The sequence below is a fragment of the Salvelinus sp. IW2-2015 genome, unplaced genomic scaffold (assembly GCF_002910315.2).
Source record: "Salvelinus sp. IW2-2015 unplaced genomic scaffold, ASM291031v2 Un_scaffold7286, whole genome shotgun sequence".
NCBI classification, from domain to species: domain Eukaryota; kingdom Metazoa; phylum Chordata; class Actinopteri; order Salmoniformes; family Salmonidae; genus Salvelinus; species Salvelinus sp. IW2-2015.
The window spans coordinates 11,701-26,756 of NW_019948546.1; the positions used below are offsets into that span (position 1 = coordinate 11,701).

At 40.3% G+C, this 15,056-nt stretch overlaps 2 protein-coding genes across 2 annotated transcripts in view; both read right to left on the reverse strand.

Moving 5' to 3' along the window:
- The window catches only part of LOC112079227 (zinc finger protein 135-like), a 14,540-nt gene extending 5,874 nt beyond the window's left edge, over positions 1-8,666 (reverse strand). The window contains exon 1 of the mRNA XM_024145232.2: positions 8,166-8,666. Coding sequence (XP_024001000.1) covers positions 8,166-8,472 — 307 coding nt within the window. The 5' untranslated portion in view covers positions 8,473-8,666. The remainder of the gene's footprint in view (positions 1-8,165) is intronic.
- Positions 8,667-11,392: 2,726 nt separating this feature from the next.
- Positions 11,393-15,056, reverse strand: part of LOC112079228 (zinc finger protein 135-like) — a 4,312-nt gene continuing 648 nt past the window's right edge. The window contains exon 2 of the mRNA XM_070442259.1: positions 11,393-13,611. Coding sequence (XP_070298360.1) covers positions 12,524-13,611 — 1,088 coding nt within the window. The 3' untranslated portion in view covers positions 11,393-12,523. The remainder of the gene's footprint in view (positions 13,612-15,056) is intronic.

Sequence of the window (15,056 nt, forward strand, 5' to 3'; positions counted from 1 at the left end):
ATGACTGGTTAAATCTCTTTTCACAATGGGAGCATTGGAAGAGCTTTTCTCCTGTGTGTGTTCTCTCATGCTCTTTGAGCTTACATAACCATTTATAACTCTTTCCACACTGGGAGCAGTTGTGTCTTGTCGCTGGTTTGGGAATCTCTGGGTCTGGATCTCCTGAAGTACTCTTCCCGCTGTCAGAGTGAGAGTCTGGTTTCTCCCCTGCCAAAGGTAAACAGATTATTTTGTTAAACAGTGGCATGAATGAAACCTCCACATGATTAAACTGTCTTCCAATGAGGTTTAAACCAGACTAGATCCCTCATTATAAAATGGTAAATATGGATTCTGGATGCTGATTGGTAGATAGCCATTAGATAATCCCAGGATATTTCCTTGTTAAAAGTTCCATTTAAATTATTATTCTTTACATCCAGTCACTACAACATCACTACAACATCACTACGACCAGTCACTACAACATCACTACATCACTCACTACAACATCCCTGCAACATCACTATGACCAGTCACTACAACATCACTACATCCAGTCACTACTACATCACTGCAACATCACTACGACCAGTCACTACAACATCACTACGACCAGTCACTACAAGGTCACTACAACATCACTACGACCAGTCCCTACGACCAGTCACTACAACATCACTGCAACATCACTACGACCAGTCACTACAACATCACTACGACCAGTCACTACAACATCAATACGACCAGTCACTACAACATCACTACAACATCACTACYACCTCAGTGTTCTACTATCACAGCCATTAAACACTAACTGTTTTAAAGTCACCATTGGCCTCATGGTGGAATCGCTGAGAAGTATCCTTCCTCTCCAACAACGGAGTTAGGAAGTACGCCTGTATCTTGTAGTGATATTGTAGTGACTGGTCGTAGTGATGTTGTATTGATGTTGTAGTGATGTTGCAGTGATGTGTGACATGTCGTAGTGACTGGTCGTAGTGATGTCGTAGTGACCGGTCGTAGTGATGTTGTAGTGACTGGTCGTATTGATGTTGTAGTGATGTTGTAGTGACTGGTCGTAGTGATGTTGTAGTGATGTTGTAGTGACTGGTCGTAGTGATGTTGTATTGATGTTGTAGTGACTGGTCGTAGTGATGTTGTAGTGATGTTGTAGTGACTGGTCGTAGTGATGTTGTAGTGATGTTGCAGTGATGTGTGACATGTCGTAGTGACTGGTCGTAGTGATGTCGTAGTGACCGGTGTATTGTTTATGTTGTAGTGAATGGTCATGGTGATGGTTGGATTGAAGTTGTAGGTGACTGGTCGTAGTGATGTTTGTAGTGATGTTGTAGTGATGGTCGTAGTGATGTTGTGACTGGTCGTAGTGATGTTGAGTGTCTGTAGTGATGTTCGTAGTGATGTCGTAGTGACTGGATCGTAGTGGTGTCTGCCGGTTTAGGTGTGAGTGACTGTCATAGTGACTGTCGTAGTGACTGGTCGTAGTGATGTTGTAGTGACTGTGTAGTGACTTGTGTGTTCGTAGTGATGTTGTAGTGATGTTGTTAGTGATGTTGTGTGATGGTCGTAGTGATGTGTGACTGGTCGTAGTGATGTGTAGGTGTGAGTAGTGACTGGTCGTAGTGATGTTGTTTGGTGACTTGGATGTTGATAGTGATGTTGTAGTGACTGGAGTGTCATAGTGATGTTTGTAGTGATGGTGCATGATAGTGATGTTGTAGTGATGTGTGTGTGATGTTGTCAGTGATGTTTGTAGTGATGTCGTAGTGATGTCGTGACTGGTGATAGTGGATGTTCGTAGTGATGGTAGTGACTGGTCGTAGTGATGTTGTGGTGACTGGATGTTTGTAGTGATGTTGTAGTGATGTTGTAGTGACTGGCGTAGTGATGTTGTAGTGAATGTCGTAAGTGATGTTTCGTGACTTGGTCGTAGTGATGTTGTAGTGACTGGTCGTAGTGATGTGTGTGACTGGTCGTAGTGATGTTGTAGTGACCTTGTCAGTGACTTGTCGTAATGCATGTTGTATTGCATGTTGTAGTGATGGTCGTAGTGGTGTTGTATGTCCGTAGTTTGATGTGTGTGACTGGTGTAGTGATGGTCGATAGTGTCGTAGTGACTGGTCGTAGTGATGTTGTTGGGTGACTGGATGTTGTAGTGATGTTGTAGTGACTGGATGTAGTGATGTTGTAGTGATGTTGTGTGATTGGTCGTAGTGATGTTATAGTGACTGGATGGTAGTGATGTTGTAGTGATGTTGTAGTGACTGGATGTTAGTGAATGTTGTAGTGACTGGATGTAGTGATGTTGTAGTGACTGGTGTCATGAGTGGATGGTCGTAGTGATGTTGTAGTGACTGGACAGTAGTGATGTTGTAGTGACTGGTGTAGTGACGGTCATTGTAAGTGATGTTTAGTGAGTGTTGTAGTGATGTGTAGTGATGTTGTAGTGGACTGGTCGTAGTGATGTTCTAGTGACTGGTCGTTAGTGATGTTGTAGTGCTGTCTATGATGTTTAGTGACTGGTCGTAGTGACTGTTGTAGTGACTGGTCGTATTGATGTAGTGACGTTGTAGTGACTGGATGTAGTGATGTTGTAGTGATGTCGTAGTGACTGGTCGTAGTGATGTTTTAGTACTGGATGTTTGTAGTGACTGGTCGTAGTGATGTTGTGGTGACTGGATGTTGTAGTGATGTTGTAGTGACTGGATGTAGTGATGTTGTAGTGACTGGATGTTATGATGTTGTAGTGTATGTTGTAGTGATGTTGTAGTGATGTCGTAGTGATGTGTGACTGGTCGTAGTGATGTCGTAGGTTTTTTTTTGCTGGTCGTAGTGATGTTGTGGTGACTGGGATGTTGTAGTGATGTTGTAGTGATGTTGTAATGTGATGGACGTAGTGATGTTTGTAGTGACTGATCGTAGTGATGTTTCTAGTGACTGGTCGTAGTGATGTTGTAGTGACTGGTCGTAGTGATGTCGTAGTGACTGGTCGTAGTGATGTTGTAGTGACCTTGTAGTGACTGGTCGTAATGATGTTTGTATTGATGGTTGTAGTGACTGGTCGTAGGTGATGTTGTATTGATGTTGTAGTGATGTCGTAGTGATGTCGTAGTGATGTGTGACTGGTCGTAGTGATGTCGTAGTGCTAGTGACTGGTCGTAGTGATGTTGTGGTGACTGGATTGTTGTAGTGATGTTGTAGTGACTGGATGTAGTGATGTTGTAGTGATGTTGTATGTGACTGGTCGTAGTGATGTTGTAGTGACTGGTGTAGTGATGTTGTAGTGATGTTGTAGTGACTGGATGTAGTGATGTTTTTAGTGACTGGATGTAGTGATGTTGTAGTGATGTTGTAGTGACTCGGATGTAGTGATGTTGTAGTGACTGGTCATAGTGACTGTGTCGTAGTGATGTTGTAGTGATGTTGTGTGATGTTGTAGTGACTGGACGTAGTGATTGTTGTAGTGACTGGATGTAGTGATGTTGTAGTGACTGGTCGTAGTGATGTTGTAGTGACTGGTCATAGTGACTGTCGTGTGATGTTGTTGTTGATGTTGTAGTGACTGGACGTAGTGATGTTGTAGTGACTGGATTGTAGTGATGTTGTAGTGATGTTGTGTATGTTGTTTAGTGATGGTCGTAGTGATGTTCTAGTGACTGGTCGTAGTGATGTTGTTAGTGACTGTCGTAGTGATGTTGTAGTGACTGGTCGTATTGATGTAGTGACGTTGTAGTGACTGGCTGTAGTGATGTTGTAGTGGATGTCGTAGTGAACTGTCGTAGTGATGTTTTAGTGACTGGATGTTGTAGTGACTGGTCGTCTGTTACCAGACATGTCCAACCCATTGAGTATGCTTGGAATGCTCTGAATCTACGTGTACGGACAGCGCATTTCAGTTCCCATCAATATCCACCAACATCGAACAGCCATTGAAGAGACTGGGACAAACCTTCCACAGGCCACAATCAACTGCCTGATCAAACTCATGCAAAAAGATGGGTCACGCTGCATGTGGCAAATGGTGGTCAACACAGATACGTGACTGGTTTTCTGATCCACACCCATAACTTTTTTTAAAGGTATCTGTGACCAACAGATATCTGTATTCCCAGTCATGTGAAATCCATAAATTAGGGCCTAATGATTGTATTTCAGTTGACTGATTTCCTGAACTATGAACTGAATTAACTTAACCCTTATGTACCATTCTAGCCCATCTTAACCCCTTATGTACCATTCTAGCCCATCTTAACCCTTATGTACCATTCTAGCCATCTAACCCTTATGTACCATTCTACCCCATCTTAACCCTTATGTACCATTCTACCCCATCTTAACCCCTTATGTACCATTCTAACCAATCTTAACCTTTATGTACATTCTAACCCCATCTTAACCTTTATGTACCATTCTAGCCCCATCTTAACCCCTTATGTACCATTCTAGACCCCATCTTAACCCCTTATGTACCATTCTAGCCCCATCTTAACCCCTTATGTACCTTTCTAGCCCCATCTTAACCCCTTATGTACCATTCTACGCCCCATTTTAACCCCTTATGTACCATTCTAGCCCCATCTTAACCTTATGTACCATTCTAACCCCATCTTAACCCCTTATGTACCATTCTAAGCCCCATCGTAACCCCTTATGTACCATTCTAAGCCCCATCTAACCCCTTATGGTACCGTTCTAGCCCCATCTTAACCCCTTATGTACCATTCTAGCCGCATCTTAACCCCTTATGTACCATTCTAGCCCCACCTTAACCCCTTATGTACCATTCTAGACGCATCTTAACCCCTTATGTACCATTCTAGACGCATCTTAACCCCTTATGTACCATTCTAGCTTATGTACCATTCTAGCCCCATCTTAACCCCTTATGTACCATTCTAGCCCCATCTTAACCCCTTATCTACCATTCTAGCCGCATCTTAAGATAGCAGAGGTCAGCGTTTATATTTTTGTTCAGTGGAGGAATGCGACTTTTCGAAAATGTCTAGCATGTCAGATTTCAATAACGGTATTATTTTGTGTAGCTACCTGGCTAGTCAGCCCATGGAGAGCGCATTGCATTGTGGATTTTGTAGCCGACTTGAACTGCAACAGATTTCCACAACAATTTTCCACATTGCTATCAACCTTATTATAAAATGCCAAAATGAAACATTTGCTCACCAAAAAAACATTATTCTCACATATTASTGAGTGTTTTTGGGGGATTTTTCCTTTAATAGATCTACTATAGTATTACAACCAATGCAATGCATTTGATTCATGCATTTAGTTGGTGGCCGACTCTTGGGTGGCACACATGTTACAGTGGAGCTTTAACAATTCCCACAGCACAGATAATGGAGATCCTTCATGAGAAATACAACAACATATTCAAACTGCAGTAGAATGGCGCTTTAAAACCACACATTAGTTTAACAACTTCAGAACAGAGATTTAGCCCTTTTGATGTTCCCATTACGATCCAGCGCAGCCTAGTGGTTAGAGCGTTTGGACTAGTAGATCGAATCCCCGAGCTGACGAGGTAAAAATCAGTCGTTCTGCCCCTGAACAAGGCAGTTAACCCACCGTTCCTAGGCCGTCATTGAAAATAAGAATTTGTTCTTAACTGACATGCCTAGTTAAATAAAGTTTTTATTTTTATTTATTACATTACAGAGTCGTGGAAGAAAAGCTTCTTCTGTACAGGGGAGTTTGGTTAAGAGCCCCTTGGTCTGAACACGCATCACATGTAGGTTCTGGATGCATAAGGACCTTATCTTTCATATCAGCAAGAAATAATAATTATTTTTTAATATAAGGTTTAAAAGATACACACCCTTTATAGGGTTAGTGCTAGAGTGCGACCGATTAATCGGAACGGAATGCCGATTAATTAGGGCCGATTTCAAGTTCGTAACAATCGGAAATCGGTTATTTTTGGATGCCGATTTTGCCTTTCTTTTTTTTTTTTTTTTACACACATTTAATTTAACTAGGCAAGTCAATTAACAACACATTCTTATTTTCAATGACGGCCTACCGGGGAACAGTCGGCTAACTGTCTTGTTCAGGGGCAGAACAAACAGATTTTTACCTTGTCAGCTCAGGGACAAGGTAAAAGCCTCACGAGGAGCCTCCTGTTACGCAAATGCAGTAAGAAGACAAGGTAAGTTGCTAGCTAGCATTAAACTTATCTTATAAAAAACAATCAATCAATCATTATCACTAGTTATAACTACACATGGTTGATGATGTTACTAGTTTATCTAGCATGTCCTGCGTTGCATATAATCGATGCGGTGCGCATTCGCGAAAAAGGACTGTCGTTGCTCCAACATGTACCTAACCATAAACATCAATGCCTTTCTTAAAAATCAATACACAGAAGTATATATTTTTAAACCTGCATATTTTGCTAAAATAAATCCAGGTTAGCAGGCAATATTAACCAGGTGAAATTGTGTCACTTCTCTTGCGTTCATTGCACGCAGAGTCAGGGTATATGCAACAGTTTGGGCCGCCTGGCTCATTGCGAACTAATTTGCCAGATTTTTTACGTAATTATGACATAACATTGAAGGTTGTGCAATGTAACAGGAATATTTAGACTGATGGATGCCACCCGTTAGATAAAATACGGAACGGTTCCATATTTCACTGAAAGAATAAACGTTTTGTTTTCAAAAATGATAGTTTCCGGATTCGACCATATTAATGACCTAAGGCTCGTATTTCTATGTGTTATTATGTTATAATTAAGTCTATGATTTGATAGAGCAGTCTGATTCCCTGCTCTGCATGGGTAACGCTGCTTCGAGGATGGCTGTTGTCGATGTGTTCCTGTTCGAGCCCAGGTAGGAGCGAGGAGAGGGAGAAGCTATACTGTTACACTGGCAATACTAAAGTGCCTATAAGAACATCCAATAGTCAAAGGTATATGAAATACAAATCGTATAGAGAGAAATACTCCTATAATTCCTATAATAACTACAACGTTAGCTTTCTTACATGGCACATATTGCACTTTTACTTTCTTCTCCAACACTTTGTTTTTGCATTATTTAAACCAAATTGAACATGTTTCATTATTTATTTGAGGCTAAATTGATTTTATTGATGTATTATATTAAGTTAAAATAAGTGTTCATTCAGTATTGTTGTAATTGTCATTATTACAAATGTTTTTATTTTATCGGCCGATTAATCGGTATCGGCTTTTTTTGGTCCTCCAATAACCGGTATCGGTATCGGCGTTGAAAAATCATAATCGGTCGACCTCCAGTTAGTGTTCCCACAGGGCCATGTAACAGTGTTTACAGAACCCCAATGGAAGACAAGAGGCGACCACCTGCCTAAGTCTAACTCAGGAGGTGTAGCGAAGACTAGTTTAGTAGGATGGAGGCTCCATAGCTGTATGGATCTGCTACAGTGTAGTTTAGTAGGATGGAGGCTCCATAGCTGTATGGATCTGTAACTGCTACAGTGTAGTTTAGTAGGATGGAGGCTCCATTAGACGTAACATAGTACATGTACATCCGGGACACTGAAATTAGTATGATATGTTTGGTATGGTTACATATGACAGATGGCTACTTAAGGCAAAATTGGAGGTACGGTGGTTGATTGGTGTGGGTGAGTGAGCATATAACACGAACGTCTCGCAACCCAAAGGTTGAGAGTTCGAATCTCAACATGGATAACTTTAGCATTTTTAGCTAATTAGCTACGTTTGAACTACGTACTACTTTTTTTTTTTAGCTAGTTTGCAACTACTTAGCATGTTAGCTAAACCTTCCCCTTCTGAGACCAGGTTGTAACACACGCTTCTTGATTGTAGTTCATATGAGCCAGTCGCCGGGCTAAGCTAACGGCTGAAATCTGTAGGGAGAACGCAGAACGCTGCCTGGAGTTCTAGCTGGTGACATCGTGTCAAACTATCAAACTCCTTGAAGTTTGCAGTTGTGTCTTTAAAAAAAAAACACTCTGTTGTTCTTTAGTGTATTTATATATCGCTTTTCCAACAGGAAAAGTTCAAAAGTCAACGGAGGACGTCTTTATCAATTCCTACAGTACAGAAAAACATATCCAAGTGTAGTGCCCTTTTAAAAATCACACATTAGTTCAACAACTGCAGAGTTTGTGTCCCTGTTTAAGATAGTACTCACTGGAGTTAATCAGATCTCCAGTCTTCTCTTCTTCCTCCTCCAATGTGACAGTAATCTCCTTATCTTCCTCCTCCACTCCAAAATCGTAATCCTCTTCTTTCACTGTGACAGTAACCTCCTCGTCCTCTTCTTTCACTGAAACAGCCTCCTCTTTCACTTTGAACGCGTCTTCCTCATCTTTCACCGTAACAGCCTCGCCCTTTACTTCTTTTTTTACGGTAACAGCCTCCTCATCTTTCACGATAGTTCCGTTCTCCGTCCACCGAACATCTTCTTTAGCAGGAAGAGAGTAGCTTAGTAAACTCATGGTCGGGGATGCTAACTAAACCAGCCAGCTGACTGACAACAACGTAAATATTACATTAAATGGGGTAACTAGTTGTTTCCACAGAAGTGCGTTTAAAACATAGTCGCAAATAAACCACGAAATTGTCTAAAGAGTTTTTGTTTCGACTTTGTTGGCTAGCGAGCTARCGAGGTGGCTGCAGTTGTTGAAGAAGCGTTCCGTCCACTAGATTATACGTCACACTAGCAGCATCGCCTGAAAGACACACATCGCCATCCGCTGTCTGGAGTGGGTAAACGAAGTTGGGGGAATGTTTATTTTTTTTCTATTAAATAAAATTATATTAACACTTTTACAAAGAAAAAAATGTGTTGATTAGTTCTGATTTTTAGTACGAATTTCAAACAAACTTTATATCAATCAAATTGATTTATAAAGCCCTTTTTACATCAGRCGATGTCACAAAGTGCTATACAGAAACCCAGCCTAAAGGCGAGAGAGAGAATTAGAGGGGGGCGGGGGTGCTGGAGTACATAATAGAATATGGAGCTCTCTGATAGTCATAATAGAATATGGAGCTCTCTGGTAGTCATAATAGAATATGGAGCTCTCTGCTGATAATAGAATATGGAGCTCTCTGATAATAGAATATGGAGCTCTCGTGTAGTCATAATAGAATATGGAGCTCTCTGATAGTCATAATAGAATATGGAGCTCTCTGATAGTCATAATAGAATATGGAGCTCTTTGGTAGTCATAATAGAATATGGAGCTCTCTGATAGTCATAATAATATGGAGCTCTTTGGTAGTCATAATAGAATATGGAGCTCTCTGAAAATAGAATATGGAGCTCTCTGATAGTCATAATAGAATATGGAGCTCTCTGATAATAGAATATGGAGCTTCTGATAATAGAATTAGGAGCTCTCTGGTAGTCATAATAGAATATGGAGCTCTCTGATGTTCATAATAGAATATGGAGCTCTCTGATAGTCATAATAGAATATGGAGCTCTTTGGTAGTCATAATAGAATATGGAGCTCTCTGATAGTCATAATAGAATATGGAGCTCTCTGATAGTCATAATAGAATATGGAGCTCTCTGATAGTCATAATAGAATATGGAGCTCTCTGGTAGTCATAATAGAATATGGAGCTTTTGATAATAGAATATGGAGCTTTCTGATAGTCATAATAGAATATGGAGCTCTTTGATATTAGATATGGAGCTCTCTGGTAGTCAAATAGAATATGGAGCTCTTTGGTAGTCATAATAGAATATGGAGCTCTCTGATAGTCATAATAGAATATGGAGCTCTCTGATAGTCATAATAGAATATGGAGCTCTCTGGTAGTCATAATAGAATATGGAGCTCTCTGAGAATAGAATATGGAGCTCTCTGATAGTCATAATATGGAGCTCTCTGGTAGTCATAATAGAATATGGAGCTCTTCGGTAGTCATAATAGAATATGGAGCTCTGTGATAGTCATAATAGAATATGGAGCTCTCTGGTAGTCATAATAGAATATGAAGCTCTCTGGTAGTCATAATAGAATATGGAGCCCTTTGGTAGTCATAATAGAATGTGGAGCTCTCTGGTAGTCATAATAGAATATGGAGCACTCTGGTAGTCATATTAAGATATGGAGCTCTCTGATAATAGAATATGGAGCTCTCTGATAATAGAATATGGAGCTCTCTGATAATAGAATATGGAGCTCTCTGATAATAGAATATGGAGCTCTCTGGTAGTCATAATAGAATATGGAGCTCTCTGGTAGTCATATGGAGCTCTCTGATAATAGAATATGGAGCTCTCTGATAGTCATAATAGAATATGGAGCTCCATATTCTATTATCAGAGAGCTCCATATTCTATTATCAGAGAGCTCCATATTCTATTATGACTACCAGAGAGCTCCAGTGGCGTAAAGTACTTAAGGAAAATAACTTTAAAGTACTACTTAAGTAGTGTTTTGGGGTATCTGTACTTTACTATTTATATATTTGACAACTTTTACTTTTACTTCACTACATTCCTAAAGAAAATTATGTTATTTTTTACTCCATACATTTTACCTGACACCCAAAAGTATTCATTACATTTTTAATGCTTAGCAGGACAGAAAAATGGTCCAAATCATGCATTTATCAAGACATAATATTGTCATCCCTTTGCCTCTGATCTGGCGGACTCACTAAACACAAATGTTTATCTTGTAAATGATGTCTAAGTGTGCCCTTGGCTATCCATACATTTTTTTTAAATCAAGAAAATGGTGCCATCTGGTTTGCTTAATAGAAGGAAGAATTTGAAATTATTTATACTTTTGATACTTAAGTATATTTAAAACCAAAATACTTTTAGACTTTCACTCAATTCGTTTTTCACTGGCTGACTTTTACTTGAGTAACTTTCTATTAAGGTATCTATACTTTTACTGAAGTATGACAATTGGGTACTTTTTCCATCACTGACTCTACCTCAACAACAAATGTGTGAGTACCAATTCATTTAAAACCCACCATAGCAGGTAGGACTAAATAAGTTTACATAACCTTGTCTACTTGCTATACTAATGATCTGCTGTCCAGAAGGTAACAGCAAACAGATCAATGTCTTCCTGCAGTAAATTTAACACACGGTTGACTCAAGACTAATCAGTTCATCTCCAAACCTCTCAAAAAGCCAGACCAAAATAATACAGCTAGCTGGGGTAGCTACAAGTCAAGAAGGACTGGAAGTAGGCTACCATCCTTCACCCACAAACATTATCCAGAACTCCTAGCATCACCATCTACAGTGCATTCGGAAAGTATTCAGACCCTTCACCTTTTTCCACATTTTGTTACGTTACAGCCTTTATTCTAAAATGGATTAAACACTTATTTTTTTACTAATCTACACACAATACCTCAATGACAAGAGAAAACAGGTTTTAACATTTTTGCAAATTTATTACAAATAAAAAAAACAGAAATACCTTATTTACATAAGTAATAAGTATTCAGACCCTTTTGCTATGAGACTCGAAATTGTGCGCCGGTGCATCCTGTTTCCATTGATCATCCTTGAGATGTTTCTACAACTTGATTGGACTCCACCTGTGGTAAATTCAATTGAATGAACATGATTTGGAAAGGCACACACCATATTATAAAGTTGACAGTGCATGTCAGAGCAAAAAAACAAAGCCATGAAGCCAAAAGAATTGTTCCGAAGAGCTCCGAGACAGGATTGTGTGGCACAGATCTGCGAAGGGTACTAAAACATGTCTGCAGCATTGAAGGTTCCCAAGAACACAGTGGCCTCCAGAGGCACACCAGGTTTCTGGCTAAAATGTTGTGGTACTGGGTACAGTTCTTTGGACTTGGATTAGAATCGGTGGCACGGTCAGATGACACGGCCACACGCATGAGAGGTTAAGGTTAGAATTTTAAAAAAAGTATATTTAAAATATCATTCTATTCATCCATTTATAATTTACATTTTGAAAATATCCAAATCGTATTAATGAACATCTTATAATAAAAAATAATTAACCATTAACTAGACAAGTCAGGTAAGAACGAATTCTTATTCACAATGACGGCCTACCCCGTCCAAACCCTAACCCGAACGCTGCTGGGCCAATTTTGCGCCGCCCTATGGGACTCCCAATCACGGCCGGTTGTGATACAGCCTGGAATCGAACCAGGGTCTGTAGTGCACGCCTCAAGCACTGAGATGTAGTGCCTCAGACCAATGCACCACTCGGGAGCCCCAAAATATATAATGAACAATTGGAATACAATTATGAACATCTAAGGGTTCCATCAATCAGAATCAGAATCAAAACATGTCATAATCAAAACATGACTTCATATAAACATGATTTCAGTATAAACAAAACACACATTTCAGAACACTATTCTGTCATGTGATTTCAGGCCCTCTGACCTGGAAAATGTKTTTCCYTAATTAGAGCAGCAGTAAGGCTTCTCTGCTGTATGTGTGTTTCATGCTCTTTCAGGTTCCCTAACTGACCTAAACTCTWTCTACACTGGGAGCAGTGGACGGTCTTATCCTCACCTGYGTGTGTGTATTCTCTCATGCTTTTTCAGGTTCCCTAATCGGGTAAATGTCTTTTGACACTGAGAGCAGTGGTAGGTCTTTTTTTCTGTGTGTGTGCCCTCGTGATATTTCAGGCCCCCTAACTGCGTAAAAGTCTTRTCACACAGGGAGCATTGGTAGGGCTTTTCTCCTGTGTGTTTCTTCTTATGCTCTTTTAGATTCCCTAACTTYGTAAAATCCTTTCCGCACAAGGAGCAATGGTAAGGTTTCTCCCCTGTGTGCGTCCTCTCGTGCTCTTTCAGGTCCCCTAACCACCTAAAACTCTTTCCACAGTGGGAACAGGGATAAGGCTTCTCTTCAGAGTGTATTTTCTCATGTTTTTTCAAATACCCTAACTGGGTAAAACTCTTTRCACACTGAGAGCAGTGGTAGAGTTTTTCTCCTGTGTGTATTCCTTCATGCCTTTTTAGATTTCCTAAATGTGTAAATCTCTTTCCACACTGGGAACATTGTAAAGGTTTTTCTCCTGTGTGTTTCTTCTTATGCTCTTTTACGTTCCCTAATGTGGTAAAATCCTTTCCACACTGAGAACAATGGTAAGGCTTCTCCCCCGTGTGTGTCCTTTCATGCTGCTTCAGGTTCTCTAACCACCTAAAATTCTTTCCACACTGGGAACAGAGGTAAGCCTTTACTCCAGAGTGTATTCTCTCATGTATTTTTAGGTGTGCTAATCGGGTATAACGCTTTCCACACTGGGAGCAATGGAAAGGCTTCTCTCCTGTGTGTATCCTCTCATGCTCTTTCAGGTGCCTTAACCATGTAAAACCCTTTCCACACTGAGAACATTGGAAAGGCTTCTCTCCTGTGTGTATTTTCTCATGCTCTTTCAGAAGTGATGACTGGTTAAATCTCTTTTCACAATGGGAGCATTGGAAGAGCTTTTCTCCTGTGTGTGTTCTCACATGCTCTTTGAGCTTACATAACCACTTAAAACTCTTTCCACACTGGGAGCAGTTGTGTCTTGTCGCTGGTTTGGGAATATCTGGGTCTGGATTCTCTGAAGGACTCTTCCCGCTGTCAGAGTGAGAGTCTGGTTTCTCTCCTGCCAAAGATAAAACAGATTATTTTGTTAAACAAATATTCCTGAATGAAACCTCCACATGATTAAACTGTCTTCCTATGAGGTTTAATCCAGACTAGATAAATTACAGTACACGATTTAAACCAACCAGGGGGTTCTGTTAGGTAACAAGGTCAGATTGAAGCTCTAACATAGTTTTAAACCAACCAGGGCGTTCTGTTAGGTAACAAGGTCAGGTTGAAGCTCTAACATAGTCAACAGTTGGGTCAATGGCTTCGGAAAGTATTCAGATCCCTTGACTTTGTCCACATTAAGTTACGCTACAGCCTTATTCTAAAATGGATTAAATAAAACATGTTCCTCAACAATCTACACACAATACCCCATAATGACATCACAATACCCCATAATGACAAAGTGAAAACACTTTTTTTTTTTTTACAGAAATACCTTATTTACATAAGTATTCAGACCCTTTGCTATGAGACTTAAAATTGAGTTCAGTTACATCCCATTTCCATTGATCATCCTAGAGATGTTTCTACAAGTTGATTGGACTCCACCTTCGGTAAATTCAATTGATTGGACATCATTTGGAAAGGCACACACCTGTTTATATAGAATCTTCCCGAGGGACAACCATCTCTGCAGCACTCTACCAATCAGGCCTTTATGGTAGAGTGGTCAGACAGAAGCCACTCCTCTGTAAAAGGCACATGACAGCCTGCTTGGAGTTTGCCAAAGGGCACCTAAAGGACTGTCCGKCCATGAGAAACAAGATTATCTGGTCTGATGAAACCAAAACTTAACTCTTTGGCCTGAATGTCAAATCTGGAGGAAATCTAGCACCATCCCTACGGTGAAGCATGGTGGTGACAGCATCATACTGTGGGGATGTCGTTCAGCGGCAGGGCCTGGGAGACTAGTCAGGATCGAGGGAAAGATGAATGGAGCAAAGTTCAGAGAGATCCTTGATGAAAGCCTGATCCAGAGTGCTCAGGACCTCAGACTGGGGTCCTCATCTTCCAACAGGACAACGACTGTAAGCACACAGCCAAGACAACGCAGGAGTGGCTTCAGGACAAGTCTCGGAATGTCCTTGAGTGGTCCAGCAAGAGCCCGGACTTGAACCTGATCGAACATCTCTGGAGAGACCTGAAAATAGCTGTGCAGCAACGCTCCCCATCCAACCTGACAGAGCTTGAGAGGATATGCAGAGAAGAATGGGAGAAACTCCCCAAATACAGGTGTGCCAAGCTTGTAGCGTCATACCCAAAAAGACTTGAGGCTGTAATCGCTGCTAAAGGTGCTTCAACAAAGTACTGAATACTTATGTAAATGTCATATTTCAGTTTATTTATATTTTTATAATTAACAAAAAATTATAAACAACCTGTTTTGATTTGTCATTATGGGGCATTGTGTAGATTGATGAGTTGGAAAAAACTATTTAATCCATTTTAGAA